Below are 24,490 nucleotides of genomic sequence, written 5' to 3'. Positions count from 1 at the left end.
GGGTGTTGAAAGGGTGGGGGAATGAGACACTTCATGACAGACAGATTAGCCTGAGTGATGGCTCAGATGACCACTCATTTTGCTACTCAGAAGTCCTTTAGAGGTTCATTTATTTTTCAATTTTCTTTTTTTTTCAAAATTTGATGCTAAGATTCTTTTGTTTTAAACTGAAGTGTAGTTGATTTACAATGTTGTGTTAATTACTGCTGTACAGCAAAGTGATTCAGTAATACATATATATACGTTCTTTTTTTATATATTCTTTTCCATTATGGTTTATCATAGGATATTGAATATACTTCTCCGTGCTATACAGTAGGACCTTGTTGTTTATCCATTCTATATATAATAGTTTGCGTCTGCTAACCCCAAACTCCCACTCCATCCCTCCCCCAACCCCCTCCTCCTTGGCAACCACCATTCTGTTCTCTATGTCCTTGATTCAGTTTCTGTTTCATAGATAGGTTCATTTGTGTCATATTTTAGATTCCACATATAAGTGATATCACATGGTATTTGTCTTTCTCTTTCTGATTTTTTTTCAAGTTTCAAATCCAGCTTCTATATATGACAGAACATAAATTCATTAGAATATTCTGGTAAGCACAAAGAAGAAAATAAAATGCAAGTATAATCCCATCATCCAGAATTTAACATTCTCGTGTATATTTTATACATTGAAATACTACTTTCTTATGGAACCCTAAACTCCACATGTGTCTCTTGATTCCATTTAACTTGGAATAGTTTCTGAAATATTTTTTTAAAAGATTTTCTGTTCAGCCAGCACAGATTCTCCATAGTAACCCTGATACATTGGGTTTCATGGCCTCTTATTAAGTAGACGTTTTAAAAGGAATTATTGTTTAATGGCTTCTTTATAGAGTTTCTGCGAAATTCACAACCTGTCAGAACAGAGTGGCCTCCAACCTGCTCACAGCCTTGCTGGGCAACATAGTGAACACTTTATAAACGGAGTAAAACTGATTCTAGGAAGAAGAGTCAGGAATGTAGAACAATCAAGGAAAGGGAGGCTAAAGAAGGAGAAACATTGGAGTAATAAGCAGAAGAAGAGAAAGGTGAGTTAACAGTACAGTCAAAAGTTGAGAAAAGATGGTAAAGAAATAAAACAGTGAACATGAAAGGAAAGAGTGAATCAAAGGAACAAGTTTAGGTGTTTATCTCTTTTTGTTGTCCTTCATACACCTAGATATTAGTTTTCCCTTTATATTTAAGGACAGCCCGGTGTAATAAAATGAGCCCATTACTGGAGGCCAGAAGATCTGTGTTCCAATCCCAGATCTGCTATTAACCTGCTGGAAGATCTTGGGCAAGTCTCTTCCCTTGTCTGGATCTAAATCTCCCCACTTATAAAATGAAGGGCCCGGATTACATGACATTGAATGATCTCTGTTGTGTCCTGAATGTCTCAGATTGATAGATATGCACAGAATGTTTTATCAACTTGAAGTTTAAAAGAAAAGGCCAACTACCATTTGGAAGCTGGTTGTGCATCACACACAGCACGTGGATTTAGTGCTAAAGCATTAAGTGGAAACAAACAATTATAATTGTTTTAATTACCCGAGTAGCTAGTAATTTCGACAGGACTTGGGAGCACTGGCTTGAGAATGCCATTATTACACTGTCACTTTTGAACAGCTTTTCCAATGTAGGCATGGTAATTTCAATGTCCCAGGAGTGGGGGCAAGATTGCTATTAGGGTGGTAATCGTGTTTTGTTTTGTTTTTTCTTTTTTCTTTCCTTAGTATGAAGAGCAATTCTGAGCAAGGAGAGTCTCTTAGACACATTCCAGCAAAGCGTATGAATCAGATGGAACATGTCCAGATCATTGCCAAACCAACCTAAGGCCTCAGGCAGTAATACATCATTCCCTTAGAGCTTGAAAAGGGTGTCTGCTAGGAAGTATCATCTATCAGGGCCTAGACGAGCTCTCTGACTCCCGAGTTCCCTTCTGAACTTAGTTTAATCAGTATCAACATGGCTGCAGGTAAAGAGGGTGGTATATAGGTATAACTGAATCACTTTGCTGTACAGCAGAAATTAACACAACATTGTAAATCAACTCTACTTCAATAGAAAAAAAAGGGGCGGGTGGTCAGTCAGCTGCTCAGGTTGATCCTTCAGGACTCCCCTAGGACAGCCACGTGGGCCGGAAATCTTTCTGAGCTGTTAATCTTAAGCAACTTTAAGCCTTCCATCAATCACACAGGCAGTACTTTGAACTGCTTTATGTTTTCAGAAATAAAATAAAAACCAGTTGTAATTTGGTGTGAATTTCACATGTGCACAAGCAACTACAAGGCTTGTTCTCTCTGCTTACCACCACCAGGAAGTCTTAAGTACCCATTTAAACTGTTCTTCCCTCCGGGGTTTATTGCTGAGTCCTCTGGGCTCTGGGGAAAGGGCCTCCCTTGACATCCTACTTATTCTTTGTTCTTTGATGTGTCTAACTGCACCTTGCTCTCTACCAGATGCTGAAAGACTAGACTGCCTGCAGAGAGGGCTCCATTTTAGAATGAACTGCAGCTACCTGGTAATTAGCCTCTCACCACTCTCAGCAGTTCTCTTTTTACCAGGAGTTGAACCCCCAGGAGGGTTATAGCTTGGCCAGTAATTTCTTCTGCCCTGCCCCAAAGGAGCTCTGTTTCCTAGTTCCCCGGGTCGTTTACACAGTGTAAATTTTGAAAGTATGTCCAACTTCGTTTTTAGAAAACTGGTTGCATCTGACTATATTGGTAGATGAATAAGATATGTGTCGGATTTTTGCTGTTGTTTGTTCCAATGTCAGGATATTTGCATTAAAAATTTTTTTTTTAATTTATTTATTTTTGGCTGCGTTGGGTCTTCGTTGCTGCGTGGGCTTTCTCTAGTTGCAGTGAGCGGGGGCTGCTCTTCGTTGCGGTGCGCGGGCTCTAGGCACACAGGATTCAGCAGTTCTGGCACGCAGGTTCGGTAGTTGTGGCACATGGGCTTAGTTGCTCCGCGGCATGTGGGATCTTCCCGGACTAGGGATGGAACCCTTGTCCCCTGCATTGGCAGGCGGAGTCTTAACCACTCTGCTACCAGGGAAGCCCCAGGATATTTGCATTTTTAATGAAAAGTGAAACAGCCCTTTAAAAGGAGCAGTCCCAGGGTTTAACACTTAAAGGGTTCTGAGGTTTCTGGATGTAGCCTGCAGACAACAGGAATGGAGAAAGACTTACCTTCCTTCGGAAAGGTCCAAACTCTGTAAATGAAGTGTGTGCCTATTGCTGCTTACAGAGAGCTGGATGGAGGTGAGGGAGTGTAGACCAAGATGCAGAACAAGATTTCTGCATCTTGGTCTACACTTTCTACAAGATTTCTGCCCATCTTGGTGAGGCTCCTGCTCAGTGTCCCTGTATCTCCCTCGCTCCTTTAGGAACACCACACTGCTTACAATCGAGTTGTTCACACCCTGTTTTCTAATCTCTGCCTCTGACACCCTTCTCTTTTCCTCCTCTTCACCTGGCTAACTCCAACTCTTGCATCCTATCTTGGATTAGGTGTCCCCACTGTTAAGAATCCATTATGCAGGGACTTCCCTGGTGGTTCAGTGGTTAAGAATTCGCCTGCCAATGCAGGGGACACGGGTTCGAGCCCTGGTCCGGGAACATCCCACATGCCGCGGAGCAACTAATCCCGTGCACCACAACTACTGAGCCTGCGCTCTAGAGCCCATGAGCCACAACTACTGAAGCCCACACACCTGGAGCCCGTGCTCTGCAACAAGGGAAGCCACAGCAATGAGAAGCCCGTGCACCGCATCAAAGAGTAACCCCTGAGTGGCAACGAAGACCAAATGTAGCCCTCCAAAAAATTATTTAATTAATTAATTTTTAAAAAAAGAATCCATGTACTATACCCTCACCCACATTTCTGGGTTAGGTGCCCTTTGGGTGTGATATCACATTAACCCCTGCATACAAGCTTAAAAGCACACTTAGTCCCAACCACTGCGATCACCTGTTGACGCGCCTGCCTTTCCTGCCAGCCTATGTATTCCTTGGTGGTAATGCCTGGGTCTTGTTCACCTCGGTATCCCTGCAGTTCAGGAAAGTACCTGGCACAGAACAGGCACTCAGTATTGTGTGTTGAATTGAAGAGGTTGTAGAAAGTGTCACAAAAGAGTAAAGGCATATACAGGAGGAAAAGGGCAAACGCATCAAAAGTAAGCCTGGAGTTTGCACAGGGGGAAATTACAACAGGAAAACAAAGAGAACTGAAAAAAGAGAATAAAGAATGGAGAAAAAACATGTTAAAGGAGAGGGATCGACTTTTAAAATGTTTATTAGGGAGAAGGTTAAGACTGGTGAAGCAGTTCTCTGTCCCTGTTTTTTTGTGTGGTTGTTACAGTTGAGCCTTACCTATAAAAATACGGAACCAGGGTTAACATGACTGAAGGGTAACTCATTCACTTGCTACTGGAGGAATGATCATCAGACACCGGTTTCTATGAGGGGAAACTAATAGTCATGTCTCTGATTCTTAATATTCCACATTTTGAATATTCAAATAAATGCTGCCGTTGTCAAAACAGACCCCCTGGAGTGGTCCAAATACAAATAACTAGGTGACCATACATCAGAGTTTGTCCAGGACAGTCCTGGTTTACACCTATTGTGACAATATAACAATTACTAGTGCCCTGTCAACTCTCAAAACCGTCCCAATTTGGATGATAAATTATATAGTCGCCCTATAAACAGTCAACATTTCTCGAGCTCTTCCTTTGGACCAGATACTGTGTAAAGTACTTGACAAGAATAGTCTCATTAGATGCTCCCTATGACCCTTCTTTAAAATGGAGATGCCATTCACATGCCAGAAGATTCATCCTTTTAAAGTGTACAATTCAGTGGTTTTTAGTATATTCATTGTTGTACAACCATCACAACTATCTAATTCCAGAATATATGCATCCTCCCCAAAAGAAACCCCATACTAGTTAATAGTCACCCCCTATTCCCCTCTCCCCCCAGTCTCTGACCACCACCAATCTGTTTTCTATCTCTATGGATTTGCCTGTTCCGGACATTTCATATAAATAGAATCATATAATATGTGACCCTTCTGTGTTTGACAGTCTTATTTTGCAACTGAAGAAGCAAAGGTTCAGAGAGATTAGTCTGCCCAAGATTACCCCTCTAGCAGGTAGACAGGTCAGAACTAGAGCCAGCTGTGTCTGGCTTCAGAGCCCACATTCTTAGCCACCGTGATGTGCTGCCTTCTCCTGTGTATTGCAGGTACTCAGCACATTTTGGAACTCCTTTTTGGCCTTCTGTAACTGGGCACATTGCTTCCAAAATGGCTCACAAATCTTCATTATTTGAGAGTGGATTTCATGTTTGGAAAGAGTCAAAAGTCATAAAGAGCAAGTATGATAACTAAAGTGGGCTATCAAGTTGGGTCATTGCTATGGACTGAATTGTATCCCCCCAACCCAGATTCATATGTTGAACCTCTAACCCCACTCCCCATGTGATTAATCTGACTGTATTTGGAGATAGGACTTTTAGGAAGTAATTAAGGTTGAATGAGGTCATAAGGGTGGGGCCCTAACCTGATAGGACAGATGGCTTTATAAAACAGGAAGAGACAGGTCTCTCTCTCTCTCTCTCTCTCTCTCTCTCTCTCTCTCTCTCTCTCTCTCTGCTATTTTGTTGTCGTCACCGGAGTTTATATAGTCATATTTTGGGATTCAAAAATGAGGCATAACCATAAAATCAGAAGAATGGGTGATTATTATCTGTGACTTCAAAAACAATTTCCTGAGGGGAGCATGAGAAATATTTTGAATGTGGGAATCAGCACTGGAAACAGGAGAAGCATCTATAAGACTCTTTAATTTTCCTTATATTTGTTATATTTTCCAGAGAAACACAATACACATTATAAAATTAAAATGGCCTATCATGCTACTGTTAATAATACGCTGTTGTTCCAGCTTATCCTTTTCTGAAACCTTAATTCTGTAGCCTACATTCTTTTGAAGTACACAGTCATTATGTGGATGCATTAGAATCTCTGTTATCTAATATGATCAAAGGTGATTGTTGATCAGTTAATTGATAAAATTTGCCAAAGCAGAAAATCATAATAAATACGTACATTTACACACAAACACCTTAAACTTCTTACTTCAACATAAACCGTATACATTTATATTCATATGCCAAGCTTTTGATGCGGGGTCAAGGGCATTTTGAGTAAGGACTTCTGATCGGTGTTTCCATTTTTCTTCTCTGACTTATACGCATAAGGCATCATCTATGATTTCCAGTATTTGTTCATTTAATGTGGAAAAATTTGAGTACAGAATCCTTCCAGATTTTATCCCCCAATATTTTACTGCTGTCCTACCCAAAACTAATTTGACAGCACATTTTGGGGGATTCCCCCCTTATTGATTTTTTTCAATTTAGTTTTCATAGAAACTACTCTTGCTATTAGTGATCATGATTCTTGTGATATACATACAATATAATTAAATTGATAATTACAATAATAAGTAGAATTGTCAAAATATGTTCAAGAAAATAATTATTATCAAGCCTGAGACTCAGTCGATGGATGTAGAAGTGCAAAGTCATATTAGCTTACTAGCCATGAACGTTCATCATGACTTAGGCATCTGTCAATGTTTTAAAGGGGGAATGGAAAGCATTCTCTGTGCGTTGTTGAATTAAAGTTTATTAAGAGAGTTTCTACTGTCCCTGTTCATTTAAAAAAAGAATCCAGATATGTACAAACTAAAAAGGTAAGGTTCCCTTTAATCTAAACCCCTCTCCAGGAATAATGTTGTTAAAAGGTTGGTATGTATTCTTCCAGACTCTTCTCTCTCTATATCTATAAATATATGTGTGTATTACTTATGTCTTGTGATGTGCCAGGCATAGTACTAAGGCCTTGATGTGAATTATCTTGATTAATCCACACAACGACTCTGTAACATAATACTATTATTATCTCCATTTTACAGATGAGTAAACCAAGGCTCAGAACGGTTCAGTAATTTGCCCTAGGTCACATAGTAACTAATTTGTTCTTCCTCTTGAGAGGACTGTCCTGCTAATGCACATGAATCAAGTTAAATGTTCGGATCCATTCATCTATTTATTCAGTAAACATTTATGGAATGTCCACTCTTTTCCAATCACTGTATATAATGCCAGGTACTCAGGCACATGGTTTCTGTCTTCAGGTACCTGGAAAAGGGAGATCAATCTGTGAGCTAAAACATTTGCCCCAATTCATCCAGTTAGTAAGTGGGTAGAGCAGGATTACAATACAGGCTTGTTTTAATAAACTGTTATATGACAGCCCTATGTGCATAGAAGATTTGGTGGGCTGTTTTTTGGAAACGGTCACCTTGAATATTTATTGTTTCCATGAGAAGATGAGTTTGGAGCCCCAAGAAATCAGTGTCCAATGGTTAAGACCAAGCTTGTAAGCTGAAGATTATAAATACAAGTTCTGAAAAGTTTTAAATTATATGTGTGTGTGTGATTTTTTTAAAGGCAAACACTGCTCTACTGTAATCCAAGGGAGATGAATATAAGACAGGGTTCAGGATTGGAGTTCCAATTCCTTGAGTGGGAGGCCCGGTGATAAATAATTTAGATCCACTAAGGAGCTTGATTAGAATGTTGAAAAGTGTCAGCTTAAACAAGAACAAGCAATGGAAAAGAGAATCAGAAGTCCAGAAAAGAGAAAATAGGAAAGTTGTATATAGAGATATTATGAGAAAAATAATCATAACATACAAGTTGAAGAATTGGTTGAAAAAAATTAAAGCCTGCATGTTAAGACAGAACCAAGACCTTACCTATTGTGCAATACATTCCACTAGGCTGGCCAATTTCAACGTACACTACAGAGGGTTGAAGGGAAATGCCTCTCCCGGAGATGTGGGTAGAGAGCTTGAGCCACATGAGCTCCTGACCTCCTAATGCACAAATGCCAAAGGCTTTTAGAGCCAGTTGGCAAGATGTACAGGGGTGGACGAATCAGGGGATTATTCTTATAAACATGGTATGGGATCTTACAGAAGGGAGCAAAAAGGCAGCCTGGATTGGAAACCTTACAGGGATGGCTATATATTCTTTGTGACTGCAGAAACATTTAAATATACAAACACATGGAATGTGGCAGCATTGATGGCAATGATTAAGCACCCCAATGGTAAAAAAAAAAAGAAAGAAAAAATGAGGAGGAGAAAGGAAAATCTTGAGTTTCTTAAATTGTTTGCAAAGAAACTGGAGTCTATGACGGAATTTGGTCCTCATGACTGAAACGTTTCTTTGGTGTTGGAAAAAGTATTGCTGTCATCTCTCTCTCTCTTTAGAAAATTTTTTAATTCATAATAAAAATCCCATAACAGCTCCTTGTCTGGAGGACTTTGAAAATAGGAGCGATTTCATCTGTCTGGAATGGTCTGTGTCAGGACTTGCCCTAGGCAAGGTTGCCACATAGGCAGAAGGGCCCCCTCCCTCCTCCCTCCCAGACACCCCCTCCCCCACTGCCCCCTAATGCCCTTCAAGCCCCCGAACCCCACCATGGGCTGACCCCTTCTTCCTGGATCACAGCTCCAATGTGACCTCCCACATAAAATCAAACCCCTTTTCCCTCAGCTCTCTCTCCAGGCGCTAAGGATGCAGTAGCTTTCACCCTCTGCATCCTATTTGCATTTAAAAATAGGACCCTGGTTAACCCTCATGAATCTCAGTTGGTGGAGCTTTGGACTACGAAACCAAGTGGAGAGAAGTCCAAGGGAGAGGGGAGCATTTGGGGTCGTTGGGGGAAGGGGATGGGGGAGGTCGCCTTCCTGGAAGCTATTAAATACCAGATGTGGGTTCTGTTCCGTGTGGGACTGCCTTGAGGGAGAGGGTGGGGTGTGGGAGGAGGGTGGCTGGACTCTCTGACCTCTCAAGGTTGGCATTAATTCTATGCGTCGGTGATTTCCAACTACATTTCCCTGCACCCAGCTTCCTTTGCAGCACCAGAGGCACCGTGTGACTTGGCTTTAACTAGGGGTTTTCAGCAGCGTGTCTTTGTGCCTATCAGCTAGGGCCCAATTTTCCCATCACCGTCCTCCCTGCAACTGCAACCCTTGGCCTCAGCAATGCTGGCTGAAGATCAGCTCCAGCCCCACTCAGCTCATAGAGATTTTCACAGAGAGCTCTTCACAGCTCCTATTCTCAGAGAAGCCTGAAAAAGGGACTGTTTTGTGCTCCCAGTGTATGCGGGCTTTATGAAGAAAAAAAAATATGTGTGGCCTTATGTGAAAGGAGTATGCTAGATGCAGTTACGATGGGAAAAGCTGTAGAATGAAATCTCCTCGTGGAGCTCGGAGGAGGAAGTTGGTCAATTTCATGTTGGATCAACCAACATTCAAGACCCCTAGTATGTGACAGGCTCTGAGTTAGACCTGGTGAGTAACAAGACAATTAAAGCAAGGCCCCTGCTATGAAGGAATTCAGTCTAACAGGGAACATAGACATCCCGTGTGAGAAGTGCCATGTTTGAGGTAAGCAAGAGTGTTTGGGAGCACAGAGGTTGCCCTTGGCTCCAAAGGTCTCCCGGGGAGTGGCATCTGAGCTGAGTAGGAGGAAGCCAAAGCAAAGAAAGGTGGGAAGGGCGTTCTGTGTAGAAGGAATGACATGAGCAGAGGCATGGAGACATGAATTTACTTGACGTGTGGGGAAACATGAGCAGGCTGCGATTATTAGAAAGGAAGGGGGAAGGGAAAGTGATGAGGCTGGAGGGGCAGGCAGGGCCACATGAGGGAAAGGGCCCAGCCTTCCTGCTAAGGAGTAGAGACTTTATCCTGAAGGGAGCCACTGAAGGATTTTAAGCAGGTCAGATTTGCATCTTGATTAAACTATCTGTCAATTTGGGGAAAATCTTTCAAATTGCCTGTGGGATGAATTGATGAAAGAATTCCACTGAAAGGGTAGATTTGCAGATCTAGCCATACGTAGTTAAGTGCAAGGCTGTCTTTTGCCAAGAGGGTTTGTCATTAATCTGAGGCTTTTTAAGAGGTACCGCTAAAACAATCTACAGATAGATGCATGTATTTGTGTGGAAAACTCAACAACATTTGGGAGGATACAGGGCCTGAAAACAGTGCTTAAAGGAAACTGAAGAGAATCTAGTTGCTTCTACCCTTTACTCCACACTACAGCAACAATATCAGCTTAGGATTGCAAACTGTGCTATGGTCTCTTTGTTTTGTTTAGCAAAAGTCATCCGGGAAGGCGCTGTTTAACCTGAGTTGCAGCCATCTAAATCTTGCTGAAAAGGAATATTTTGGATTAGAATTCTGTAGCCATTCTGGAAATAATGTAAGTTGGTTTCATTATAGGTTCTTTGTGTCTAGAATTGCTTCTAAATGCAGCTTGCAGCTAGATATGCAGGGCTCAAACCCCCAACTGCAAAAGGAAAAACCATTTAAACCCTTGCAAAATGAGTGGATTTAACAACTATTTCCCCTCCTTGTCTATTAAAAGTCACCTCAGTTTGCCAAGCACAAACTCTTCCACCCTCTGCTCCTCTTTTGCCACTGTGTGAAGAGGTCTCTGTGCTTTATTCTGACTTTCCAGAGGCTGGACCTCAACCTCCAAACTGAAGACTCCTAACCTCACCAGTAGTATTCGGGAATGCTCCTTGCCCCTCTCTCACATCCTAACATTCCCGATGTTCTGCCCGCTGTGTTCTGCCTTGGTGGATCTGTTATCTGGCTCCTTCCCAGAAAGGCTCATTATGACTATTAAGCTGGCATTTGGGGGCTGTAGGATTCAAATGTGGAGCCACGTGCCTTCATTAGTCTTTGTGGCAACTAATGAGCCTTGTATATGACACCTCTGTCATTCTCCTGAGGCAGGGAGCAGTGACTCAAATGTCAACAGCAAGAGTTTATAGATCAGCAATGTGCACTGTCATTGGGAAAATAGAAGGGGACAGATTGAGTGTGGTGGAAGCACAGCATTTCTTTGATGTTGCTGTTTCTTACTATCTTTAGAAGTCTAAAGAGTCTTGACATTTGTTTGTTTCATGTTGACTTTAATCTGCTATCAAAAAAACCCCAAAAAACAAAAAGCTATACTCAGTGCCATGTTCTACCAATTCTTTCATTAATGTTATTACAGGTCTGGTTGGAACTTCTGAAGTCCATTACAAAGCAAGTAAAAAGTAAGTATGGAAAATCACTTAAGGAATAGAATTCCCAGTTACAACTTGAAAATATTTCAACAATACCACACTGTTCCTTGCCTTAATATAAGCGGAGAAAATGGCTTTGATGTATTATTTTAATCCTTCATCCATCCAGTAAATTTAGCAATTTAAAAAAACCATTTTACCTTTGCCTGTGATGAGGAAAATCAGGCTGCTGGATCTTTGAGTAAATTTCGAGAACCCTGGTAATGACAGCACTCTGTGGATTGGCTCTAGGAATACATCTCTGAGTCTAGACCTGTAAATCTTCGAGCATCCTTGATGTCAAGCAGCAATGCCATTCACCTTCTTCCAGGAGGTGTTTCAGTTTTATCCCATCACAGACATTGTCCATCCATTTCAGGTCGTATTTGAGTGCCTACTATGCATGAAATATTCCCCCGAACCCTATATGTCACAATCTAGTGTGGTGGTTCTTAACTTTCAGTGTGTATTAGGATCATGGGCCGGGAGGAGGGGGCAGTTCTTGTTAAAATGCATATTGCTGGGCCTCATCCCCGAATTTGGGGCCAGCAACCTGCATTTTTAACAAATTCCATAGCTGCTTCCGCTGCAGGTGGATTTCAGTCCACACTTTGGGAAAGGCTGTTTCGTGTCACTTCCCCCTCCTGCTCTCTACGTGTTGGTGTCTCCCACAGTTCTGTCTTTTCCCACTACGTATTGATAATCTGTCACATCATCCCAACAGCTTCCCAACTGACTCCCCCCAATCCATCATGTACACTACTCCCAAAGGGAACTATTGCAAATACAAACCTGACCACATCAGTCTCCTGCTTAAAAATGCTTCCATGACTCCCTATTGTCCTTAGAATAAAGTCCAAACTCTTTAACATGATCCTCAAAGCACCGGACTCTGCCTGCCTTTTCAGCCTTTACCTCTGCCTCTGACCACTTCATACTCCTACCTCTCCTAATTTGAACAAAACTAACTTCAGGTGTAGGCTTCTCAGATAAAATAGAAGTTGCCCAACTATATTAGAATTTCAGATCAAAAAAGACTAATTTCTTTGTATAAGTATGTCCCAAGCAATCATTGTATATCTGAAATTCAAATTTAACTGGGAGTCCTATATTTTTATCTGCTAAATCTGGCAGCCCTACTCAGATGTCAGCTCTTCCAGGAAGCCTTCCTTGACCTCCTCCAAACTCTTTTCTCCCTCTTGTGCTTACCCAGTACTCGGGGCTTATAACACTTTGTGGTTCTGTGATTGTCTGTCTAGGTGTCTGCCCCTTCTACCAACCTTTGAGTGCTTAACTGTATTTTTATTTCCAGGAGCCTCTAGTACAATGCTTAGCATACAATAGGCACTCAACATATATTTACTGAATCAGTGGTGTTAATGCTGCATGTGTGTATTTGCTTTTGATACAGAAAGCTTCTTATTTTCAAATGCAAGTAGGAGTGAAGGCAAGTAGATATGTTTTCTTCATGTAGATTTTAAGATACACAGAGGCCTCAGTCCCTACTACTTCTAGTTCCCTTTATGAATCCTTGAGCCAACTGATATTCACCTGCCTCTATAGCTGGGCCCTTCTCTCAGCCAGGAATGCAGAATCCCAAGTAGCAAGTGGTATATTTTTCTAAACGGAACACTTCTTAAGAGAGGACACAGTAGGCCCCAAACGAGGCACATCTTTACAAAAAGAAACTCAAAGAAAGAGATGGGAGGAAGAGGGGCAGGAGAACTTTCCCAACTGTTATCCACATAGAGGCACAATTCAAAAATAGCAACAGCTCACAAATGTGAAAAATTGAAATTTAAATGAAAAGTCTGTGAGAGGGAGTGCTGGGGAGAGGAGGGAAGAGGAGAGGGGAGTGTGTGTGTGTGTGTGTGTGTGTGTGTGTGTGAGAGAGAGAGAGAGAGAGAGAGAGAGAGAGAGAGAGAGAAGCCCTGTAACTGTTGTGATGGACATTTAAATAAAACTTATGGAGATATTGTGTTTTAAGATCCTAAGGAGGTTGTTTTCAAATTTATGGTGAAATTTTTCCCAGTGGACCCTGGACATCTGCGAGAAGAGCTTACAAGGTATAGTACTTGCATGACGCATGATGTTACTTAATCATTATTCTCCATTTATCAGGGAATGGGCTTCTAGCCTTCTTTGGAAGGCTTGGGTCTCAGTCACTCTGGGAGATCGTAAGAAGTTGGTGAGAAGGACGACCTGGCTGGTCCCCAGGGTTAATCTTCCAAAGGATAGGGACTTCAGGGAGAAGGAAGGGTGGTGTTCTTAAAGTGGTAACCAGCCTGGGTGCCCACTTGGGGGTTAAGCCATTAACTACTACAACAGTTAGAGTGTTTGCCTTCATTGCATCTGTGTTCTAATCAGAGGGCAGCTTGACAGCTAAGTTCCCTGCATACTGAAAACGGTTGTGTGCACAGGTGTGTGTGCACATTTGTGTGTGTGTATATCCCATAGGTAGAAAGTGATGATGACATACACTTATAAAACCTTTTTGAAAGTAGAAAAGTAAAAAATAATTTAATAAATTATTTTGCATAATTATAAATTATTGATATTTTATTATAATTACAATAATAATTAATAATAATTTATATAAGTAAAATATTTGTATACTTACAAAAAAGCAAAAAGTATAAAACATTTTAAAGTATTTTTATAAAAATGCCCTTTAAAATGACCATGTAAACCTACTTCTTCAAAAATACTTTGTCAACATAACACTCCCCAAACCTTACTCTGCTTTCTAGACTTTAGACTCCAGACTTCTACACATAGAAGGGATGTAAGAGATAATCTAGTCCAGACCTTTTGCTTTACAGATGCAGAAACTGGTCCTGGGAACTAGAGTGACTTGATCAAGGTCACAGCGTGTTGGCAATTATTCTACCTGAAATATTCCCCATCATGGTTCATGGCCAATTTTTCTTCACCCTTTTTGTAAAGTGGGGGGGTTCTTTTCTGAGGGGTCTTTGTAGAAGTCACTTTAAAAAAGTCAGTCTCGGGCTTCCCTGGTGGCGCAGTGGTTGAGATCCCGTCTGCCGATGCAGGGGACGCGGGTTCGTGCCCCGGTCCGGGAAGATCCCACATGCCGCGGAGCGGCTGGGCCCGTGAGCCATGGCCGCTGAGCCTGCGCGTCCGGAGCCTGTTCTCCGCAATGGGAGAGGCCACAACAGTGAGAAGCCCACATACCGCAAAAAAAAAAAAAAAAAAAAAAAAAGTCAGTCTCTCTCTCCCAATCCTCTCCAAATTTGTGAGTTGTAGGCCCTTTTCCCAGATAACCTGATGTCTTGGTATCTCTATCAGTTTGCCTTTGCTAACTCATTTCAGTCGAGTCTCAAATTGTAACCAATTTTGATGGAGATAAACTTTCTCTGGGAAAAAAAAAAAGAATGAGAAAATCAATGTGATGATAAATGATTCATCAGCTGTTCAGAGGAAGGATTTGGTATTTGCAGCAGGCAGCTGCCTTCTTAACAGCAAGGAATGTGTCAAATGACAAGAAGGTTACTTTCTTTCTTGCTAGGAGTAAAATGAAATTCACGTCCCCTTTAGCAATTGAGGCTGATTATTCCATTTACATCTATATTTGAAAGCAGGTAATGGCAACGGTTAGACTTCCTTTATTTTTTCCCCATTGGTCCATTTGAGAATACTTAACTGTAGTTGACTTTACAAGGATGCCTTGATTGGGGCCACTACCTGAGTTTCTCAGAGTGGTGTGCAAATATAACTTTTCTAATGAATCATTTCTAATCCATTAAGAGAGATCACAATTTGAAGGATTATAATGAATGGCTTTGTAAATTAAATAATCACCTACTAATTTACCTGTTTTTTCCCAGTCTGCATTTTCATCTATCACGTGCAATTAATTCTGGTTCACCACATTACTGTCAAGTCTTAATTGGTTTAAAAAAAGTCTAGATAGAATTTTATTCAGAAAATTACATCTTATTTAGGGAAATGCCCACAGTAGATAGTAAATGTTTTAATATATAAAATAAAACTTTGGAACCAATTTTGAACCAAGAAGGAACATAGTCGGCAGTAGAATCTTAATTATACACATCTTTTCAAAAGTTGATTGCTTTTGATAAGGGCTTAAAAGTGTGGGACAAATGCCATCTGTTTTGCAAAGTTCTGGATACCAATGTGTACTTTATGAGTCCCTGATTATCGGTAGGAAAAAGGGTAGTCTGGCTTCATTCCATTCAATACACAGTAATCCCATACCTGCTCTGTGCAAAGGGCTAGGCTGGGCTCTGGTGATACGGAGACAGTGGTCCAGGTGAAGGGGCAGAATCACGGCCTCAAGTTCTTGATTTCTGAAACACAGTCTTTTGGATAGGAGGCAGCCTAGAATTGAGAGGCAGACCTGAGGTCTTGCCACAGTTTCACTGTCTTGGGGTGATATGACTCTGCCCAAATCGCCTAACCTCTGTCTTTCCGTAATTGGAACATGTGGTCATGATGCCAGCCTTCTAAGTTGTTACGATAGTGAGTATTTGATAGCATTTTGTAAACAGAGCAGTACTGGCCTCCTGAGTAGGCTTATTCTTGCTGAATCTCCCTTTCTCTCTGGCTGGGTATGTGGCTTTGCTACGTGGCAGAAATCACCAGAGGATGGTTGGCCAACTCCCTCAAGTTGGCGGGAGGATTTGGCCGGGGTGATTCCTAATGGCTGTGAGGCCTGCTGAAATGCTGGATCAGCTGAGTTGTGGTCTAGTGCTGGTTAGGGGCCGAAGCAAAGCCTATGCATTACTCACCACCCCCAAAAGGCATCTCCCTGACTGGGGGCACCGTGTCTTTCTTGAAACATCTTGATCTGGGAGAAGGGAAATGCTTCTTTCTTGTTCCTGTTTCTTCCTCAAGAGATTTCCCCCCACTTCTTTGCAGGTATCTTTTTACTCTTCAAATAAAGAAGGATTTGGCTCTGGGAAGGCTTCCATGCAGTGACAACTGTACAGCGTTGATGATATCTCACATCTTACAATGTAAGTAGCAAATGTCGGCTTCGGGGCCTATCAGCCAGCTAGAGAACCAAGCAAAGAGGTTGAGCACCCTCAACATCCCTATCATCATGTTAGCGCTTCTCTGTAGAGGAGAGAAAGCCTGGATGAGATATATAGAAATGACAGGGTCCAGTAGAAAGAGGCTGGTTACTGTAGTCATTGAGATTTGGATTCAAATCTTGTTTGTACGTTCTAACTGTTGTAGCCTTGGGTGAAGTCCCCTCATCTGTCTTTGCCTGAGTTCCCTAGTCTTTAAAAGAGTGACAAGAATGCCTTCTCACAGAGCAGTTATGTAGATTAAAAGTAAATGCTGATTTTCTTCTATCTCGGTCTAACCTTGGCCTCCCACTGCCCCAGGCTTGCTCTCCAGGAGCTGGTCTGGACTAATCTGGGCATGGACTTTGCTAGGCAGGCCCCCACTCCCTCTGCTTGCCCCAGGATCCATTTCTGGTACGTGCTTTCTGCAGCACATTGTCACGTTTAATGTGATTCCCATGTTGCTCTTTATCATGATTCCAGAGAACAAAGCACAGAGTACAGCAGGTGGAGAGAGACTAAAAGGGAAAAAGGCCCCAGGCGTCTATTAGAGTTCCCCATATCCTAGCAGCCAAGTCCTTGGACTAGGCTGAGTAATGTAGGCAGGGAAAAGAGGCCCGGGGAACAGTGGGGCCTTTCCTGGGAGGGGGTGAAGCTGGGCACGTCAGGCTGCTCCTGTATCCCCGAGGGCAGGATTAAGGCAGCTGGAAATATTATCTCTTCTTCTAAGGCTGGCTGGACTTTCTCTCTCTTCTAGAGAGGCCGTCCAAGAATAGGCTGTTCCTTACTGTTCCTGAAGGATCATAACTTCATTTTTTTGTTTCAAAAGTTCATTTTTGACCTCTATCCATTGCCTTCCTGACAGTCCAGAAATGGTAGATTTCTGATTTCACTGGGAACTCCAGAATGAAGGGCTTGGATAGAGACAGTATATGAATCAGTGTTTACCAAGTGACTCATAAGCGAGACAGGATGAGAGCCCAGGATCTCAGGAAGGCAGTGAGACCAGTAGTTATCAGGGAAGGCTTATGGATGAGATGGCTTTTGCGCTGGGCCTTAAAGTGATGCATAGGAATTGGATATGTAATGATAAGCAGAGAAAACAGAAAAGAAAAAAAGGTGATGGTACAAGAAAAAGTATATACAGAGGATGCAGCTCAAGTACAACTCGAGCATAGGGTCTGTTTAGGAGAGGTGGCAAAAAACTAAGCATCATTTTGAAGGGCCTTGAATGCCAAGGACACTAACTACATGTCCAGTATTGTTCTTGGGGTGGGGTCGGGAGATGGGGTAAGGCAGGTGGAGAAAACAATATTGGAAGACTTATCCTTCTCCGTTAGCTGCCTGTTTAAGGCAGCAGTCAGAGGATTGGGGCTCCCCAGACAGCCTCTGATGGGGGAGCCCAATTTCATTCATAATAGTTCAACATTATGGATTTGAGCATTCCCTAGTGGCCATTTCAGGCATAGCACAGAACACTTCAGCTTTTCTAGAGGATATTTTGTTTGTCAATAGAAGCTCTTCCCATAGAAAAAAAGCTAAAGTTTCAAGGAGTCAGCTCTTCACAATCCATCCAGGTCAGATTATTTCACTGGTTGCTAAGACAGTGTGCAGAACACAGCCAGGATGCTCATTCGTTTGCTCATTTATTTATTCATCTAATATGTATGTTCTAGGCATTCAAGAACCTCCACATTCTGACCTCATCTGCTTAAATCTCTCTTACACACCCCTCTGGCTCTAGCCAGACTCTTCCTCCCAAATACAGTTTGTACATTCCAAACGAAGCCTCCCTTTTATGGATGCCCTTAGTACAGTAACTCTTCTTTGTCATTCACTCAGCAAATTTTATTAAGTACCTACTACATGCCAGGTACTGGGAACATAGCAGTGAAATAAAAAGATCCTTGCTCTCGTGGAGCTCACATTTTGGCAGTGGAGGACAATCAGACCAAAATAAGGAAATATATAATGTAAGTTTGAAGGTGATAAGTGCACTGGAGAAAATAAAGTATGGAAGGGAGAGAGGGAAATTCGGGGGCTGGGTACTGAATTTTTAAATAAGGTGGTCAGGGTAGGCTTCACTGTGAAGGTGATAGTTAAACAAAACTTGAAGGAGGTAAAAGACCAAGCTATGCAGAAATCTGGTGGAAGGGAGTTCCAGGCAGAGAACATCCAGTGCAAAGGGCCTGAGGTAGGAGCATGCTGGGAGTATTCAAGAAACATTAAGCAGGCTTTGTGGATGGCTGGAACTGAGGGAGAGAGGGAGACAGTAATCATGGAGGGCCTTAAAAGCATATTAAAGACCTAGGACATTACTCTAAATGTGATGGGAAGCCACTGTAGCATTTGAAACAGAGGAGTGAAATGATCTGAACTAGGTTTTAACTACATCATGTTGGCTGCTGTGGTGAAAACAGAAATTTGTAGCGAGTAGTAAATAAGCCATAGTGATCTAATGTACAGTATAATAAATATAGACAATAATATTGTACTATAATTATGTAACGTGATAAATATTGCTACAATGGCAACCATATTGCAATCTATAAATGTATCAAAGTAACACACTGTACACCTTAAATTCCTGCAATGTTATATGTCAAATTTATTCAATTTTTAAAAATGAGAGAAAATAGGCTTTATGAGGGTTGGTGGAAGTGGGGAGACAAGATAACAGACGACAGCAGGAGAGAGAGAGATGATGGTAGTTTGGACCAGCGTGGTAACAGTGAAGGTGCTCACACCACATGCTACCTTCTATCACTAATGATATTTACTCATTTGTATGTCATAGGTCTCCTCCTAGATTGTTATAGTCCTGCATGGAGAGAAAAAAGAAGCATGGTCTTATGTGTTCCTATGTTTTCCTTAGGGTCAACGTAAGGTCTTGTGCTTAATACTTGTGCTTAATAAACAGAAAGATTGGTGTGTGTGTGTGTGTGTGTGTGTGTGTGTGTGTGTGTTTAATTTATTTTTTAAAACAGCTCTATTGTGGTATAATGTGCATACCATAAAATTCACTCATTTTAAGTCTGTAACTCAATGGTTTTTAGTAAATTTACAGAGTTGTGCAACCATTACCACAACCCAGTTTTCAAACATTTCCATCATGCCAAAAGAGCTCTCTCATGCCCATTGGCAGTCACTCAACCACTAATTTAATTTCTGTTTCTATAGATTTGCCTTTTCTGGACATTTCATGTAATAGGAATGATAAAATATGTGGTCTTTTGTATCTGGCTTTTTTCATTCAACACAATGTTTTTGAAATTCATGCAAGTTGTAACATGAATCACAGCAGTTTGTTCCTTTCTATTGCTGAGTAGTATTCCATTTTATGGGTATACCACATTTTATTTATCTATTTACTTGGCCAGGGACATTTGGACTGTTTCCAGTTTAGCTATTATGAATAATGTTATGAATATTCATGTACAAGTCTTTGTGTGGACACATGTTTTCATCTCTCTTTTGTAGATTTCCAGGAATGTAATTGTTTTGTCTTAAGGTAAATTTGTGTTTAACATTTTAAGAAACTGACAAACTGTTCACCAAATTGTTACAATAAAACCAGAAATGTATGAGGTTTCCAATTTCTCCACATCTTCACTAAAATTTGGTATTGTCTATCTTTGTGATTATGGTCATTCTAGTGCAATGAATCTCATTGCAATTATAATTAGCATTTTCCTAATGACTAATGATGTTGAGCACCTTCTCATCTGTTTATTAACCATTCCTGTGTTTTCTTTGGTAAAATGTGCATTCAAATTTTTGCCAATTTTAAAATGGGTTGTCTTATCGAATTTTAAGAGAGTTTTATATATTCTTATTAAAAATCCTTTATGAGATATATAATTTGTGAAATTTTCTTCCAATCTGTGGCTTGACTTTTCATTTTCTTTGTGTGTGTGTATGCTCTTTTTTTAAAATTGAAGTATAGTTGATTTACAATGTTGTGTTAGTTTCAGGTGTACAGCAAGTGATTCATATATATATATATATATATATATATATATATATATATATAGACTGACTGACTAGAATCACCAGTAGAATGTTGGATAGAAGTGGCAAGAGCAGACATCCCTGTCTGTCCCTGGTCTTAGGGGAAAGCACTCAGTTTCTCACCATTTAGTATTATTATGATGTTAGCTGTAGGTTTTCCAACTTTATCAGGTTGAAGAAGTTCCCTTCAATTTTTTGTTTGTTGAATGTTTTTACCATGAATTGGTGTTGGATTTTGCCCAATGTTTTTTCTGCATCTATTGATATGATAATGTATTTTTTGTCCTTTATTCTATTAACATAGCATATTACATTAATTAACCTTCACATGTTGAACTGATCTTGCACTCCTGGGATAAATCCCACTTGGTCATGATGTATAATTCTTTTTTATATGTTGCTGGATTCAGTTTACTAGTATTTTGTTGAGGATTTTTGCCTCTGTATTCATGAGAGATATTAATCTGTAGTTTTCTTGTGATGTCTGTGTCTGATTTTGGTATCAGAGTAATACTGGCCTCATGAACGAGTTGGTAAGTGTTCCTTACTCTATTTTCTGGAAGAGTTTGTGAAAAATTGGTATTTGTATCTTATCTGAATATTTGATAGCATTAACTAGTGAAACCATATGGGTGGGCCTGATTACGTTTTTTTTGTTTTTTTGTTTTTTTGTTTTTTTGTTTTTTTTGCGTTACGCGGGCCTCTCACTGCTGTGGCCTCTCCCATTGCGGAGCACAGGCTCCGGACGCACAGGCTCAGCAGCCATGGCCCACGGGCCCAGCCGCCCCGCGGCACGTGGGATCTTCCCGGACCGGGGCACGAACCCGCGTCCCCTGCATCGGCAGGCGGACTCTCAACCACTGCGCCACCAGGGAAGCCACTGATTAAGTTTTAATGAGATTTGTACATTTATCAATTTGGGAAAAAAATAAATAGATAAAAGAGCCATTGATTTGGTCTTTTTAAAAAAGCTTGTTATATAAAGATTTTCATTCTAATGTGGTTTTGAAATATATAAATACACTTCACCTATCTAAAAATGAGCATGCCATCTGTCTAAAACACAATAGAAAACCAAGCCAAAAGAGAAAATAACTTTCTAGTACTCAAAACTGATGCCCCCATGTCCATGAATTTTACTCAATAGGAGAGCACCACATAATTCCATGGAGAGTCTATTTACTCTTATAATTCATAAAATGCTAACAGGTTTGGATATCTGCATTCCCCTTTTTTCATGTTAAAATGTGAATTTTAATTGTAAAAATTGTTTTGGGTGCCCATTTTATGGTAGATTAGAAGTCACAATTTGGAACCAAGTAGAGACTTCTTCAGGGGAAGTCAATGACCAGGAAGTGATTCCTATTAATCTGACAGAGAGGGAAAAGGCATAATAATTATAAAGAACACACAAGAATTCAAAAATCAAAACAGTTTCAAGCCATTTACTGTAGGGGCAGATAATCCTATATACCTCAATTGCCTTTGTAGGCACAGTGCTATAATAGATGTTTATAACAATAAATTGGATATATCTAGAATAGATTATGAGCAGGGATAAACTTCCAGTGATTTGGAAAAGTGAGAATAATTTCCAGAATTATTCACCAACTGGGGATTCCATATAGCAGGGTTTTACTAGATTCCCAATGTACAGAGTGATGAATGGCTGTGACTGGCTTGCATTGGAGTTGGCATTTGTATTCTCCTTTCTTAATAATGCCTGATCAAGGCAGAGGGAGGTTAGGGGGCTGAATTAGTTTGCTAGGGCTACCATAACACAATACAACAGACTAGGTGACTTAAAGGACAGAAATTTATTTTCTCACACTTCTGGAGGCTAGACATCCAAGATTGAAGTGTCAGCAGGTTTGGTTTCTTCTGAGGTCTCTCTCATTGGCTTGCAGATAGCTGCCTTCCTGATGAGTCCTCACCCAGTCTTTCCTCTGTGTACCTGCATTCCTGGTGCCTGGTGTCCAAATTTCCTCTTCTTATAAGGATACCAATCAGATTGGATTAGGGCCCACTCTACTGCCTCATTTTTAAAATAATCACTCCTTTATAGGCCTTGTCTCTAAACACAGTCACATTCTGAGGTACTGAGGGTTAGGACTTCAATATATGAATTTGAGAGGGAGGTCACAGTTCAACTCATAACAGGGACTGATCAGAAGTAGAAGAGATCATAAACAGAATGTGGGAGAAGAAAATAAGAAAATATTCATCTATGATCCTGGAGCCTTTAAGACCTACACTGTGTCTGTGACTTCATAGCAACCCACTGCTTCTCATTTGAAGAAGAACCAGTTAGGTCCTCCCCCACCACCCATATCCTGAAACAAATATATATTCAGGAGGTCTAGGGCTGCACTGGCTGCAAAGAAAGGGCTGTTTGGGGGAGGTCAGAGGGTCTGCTGGGTGCTCCACTGCTTAACTCATCAATGGTAATGTAAAAAATGTCACTTTACTGTCATGCAGCAGAACTGGGAGACTTTCATGAAGAAACAGATAGGAAATATTTGGCACAAACCCGGTACTTACCGAACCAAGACGATTTAAAGAGCAAGATCGTGCACTTCCATCAGAAGCACATGTAAGTACTTTCCCTGGCATCTGCTTCCGCCTGTTCTGCTGGCAGGGGAGACTGAAGCTGAGGACAGACTCTTAAAAGCAAGCCTTTAAGTCAGAGAAACTTCAGGCTCAAGAAAACACTGAGTTCCTCTTCGAGCTCTCGGGGTAGAGGTGTCATTCTTTTTTTTTAGGCGTCATTCTTGCTGCATTTATTAGGCTTATAAATTCTTTCCCTTTGCAGTGGCAGGAGCCCAGCTGAATCTGACATTCTGCTACTGGACATAGCGAGGAAGCTGGACATGTACGGCATCAGGCCGCACCCTGCCAGTGATGGTGAAGGGATGCAGATCCAACTGGCTGTTGCTCACATGGGCGTACTGGTGTTACGGGTAACAGCTCTTTTCCTTTAAAGTCTTCAGTTTTGGGTGTTATCTTGGCTCAAACTTGAATGTCCATTCTCAAGGTGACCCCACCCCTCAGTCTTACCACCAGCAAGGAAAGGAGGCAGTGCTTGGAAGAGTTTAGGGTAAGTCTCCTCCCCTTGATGTCCTTTGCTTCCATTTGCAGTCTGGAGCTGACTGTTTTGATTCTCAGGAGCTCACACATTAGATCAGGCCAGCATGGTGAAGAGATGAAGTCAAGAGGCTCTTTGGAACTTTTAGACCCTAAATAAGAATACAGGGTTTTGGCATCCTAAAAGCTTAGGCTGTGACATAAAGTGCATTCAGCCTGTCCAAATCCACCAGAAACAACCCGAAGGGTTGTTCTCATTCAGTTAGCAGTTTTGTTGGAGGTGCCCAGTGCCAGCTAGTAGGGAATTAGTGCCCAACCCTGAAAGCAATGGTTGATGTTTACTGACTCATCCTTTTCCCAGGACTCTGTTTTCCAGAGAGGGCTCTCTCCATCACCATTAATCCTCACTCCTTGGAATGTGGCCAGAACACATTTTTCAACAGTTTTTCAGTCTTTTTGGACGTCTTATATCTGTGAGCATTCAATGAATTTAGATCCAAGTTAAGGTTTAAGAAGCTTCAGAATGATAGGCAGATACCTAGACAGGTTTTGGAATGAATCACCTGTGACAAAGAAAGGGGTAGCTTCAGACCCACTGACCCCCAGGACCGAATTAGAGCACTGAAATAAGTCACAAAGCAGATCAGGTACAGACTTGGCAACAAGAATCTTAACCTTCTAATTTATGTGGTTATAAACTTTACAGCATGAGAGTCACACTGATGGACAAAAGACCCAATGGATCACAGCACACCTGTTCACCCAGGAGGGAATTTTTACCCAGTCCACTCAAACCCTGATTCTTTTTTATTTTTATTTTTTTTAGATAAGCAACAAAGATATATTATACAGCTCAGGGAAATATATCCATTATCTTGTAATAACTTTTTAAAATTTTATATTGGAGTATAGTTCATCAACAATGTTGTGTTAGTTTCAGGTATACAGCAAAGTGATTCAGTTATACATATACATGTATCTATTCTTTTTTATTAATCTTTTAAAACATCTTTATTGGAGTATAATTGCTTTATGATGGTGTGTTAGTTTCTGTTTTATAACAAAGTGAATCAGCTATACATATACATATATCTCCATAT

At 41.0% G+C, this 24,490-nt stretch overlaps 1 protein-coding gene across 2 annotated transcripts in view; it reads left to right on the top strand.

The window, feature by feature from the left end:
* Window positions 1-24,490, top strand: part of FRMD7 (FERM domain containing 7) — a gene marked incomplete at both ends in the record, with an annotated part of 55,058 nt that overhangs the window by 20,886 nt on the left and 9,682 nt on the right. The window contains 6 exons of one of the 2 annotated variants that reach the window (XM_082865353.1): window positions 10,284-10,388; window positions 11,193-11,235; window positions 13,277-13,310; window positions 16,144-16,241; window positions 22,785-22,899; window positions 23,119-23,266. In XM_082865353.1, the coding sequence (XP_082721479.1) occupies window positions 10,284-10,388; window positions 11,193-11,235; window positions 13,277-13,310; window positions 16,144-16,241; window positions 22,785-22,899; window positions 23,119-23,266 (543 nt within the window). Of the gene's footprint in view, window positions 1-10,283; window positions 10,389-11,192; window positions 11,236-13,231; window positions 13,311-16,143; window positions 16,242-22,784; window positions 22,900-23,118; window positions 23,267-24,490 lie in introns of both variants that reach the window. The other variant, XM_082865352.1, reaches the window with a different exon arrangement.

Source organism: Leucopleurus acutus (genome assembly GCF_964270905.1).
Source record: "Leucopleurus acutus genome assembly, chromosome: X".
Lineage (NCBI taxonomy): Eukaryota > Metazoa > Chordata > Mammalia > Artiodactyla > Delphinidae > Leucopleurus > Leucopleurus acutus.
The sequence above is the reverse complement of the archived record's forward strand: the minus strand, read 5'-3'. Positions and strand labels throughout refer to the sequence as shown.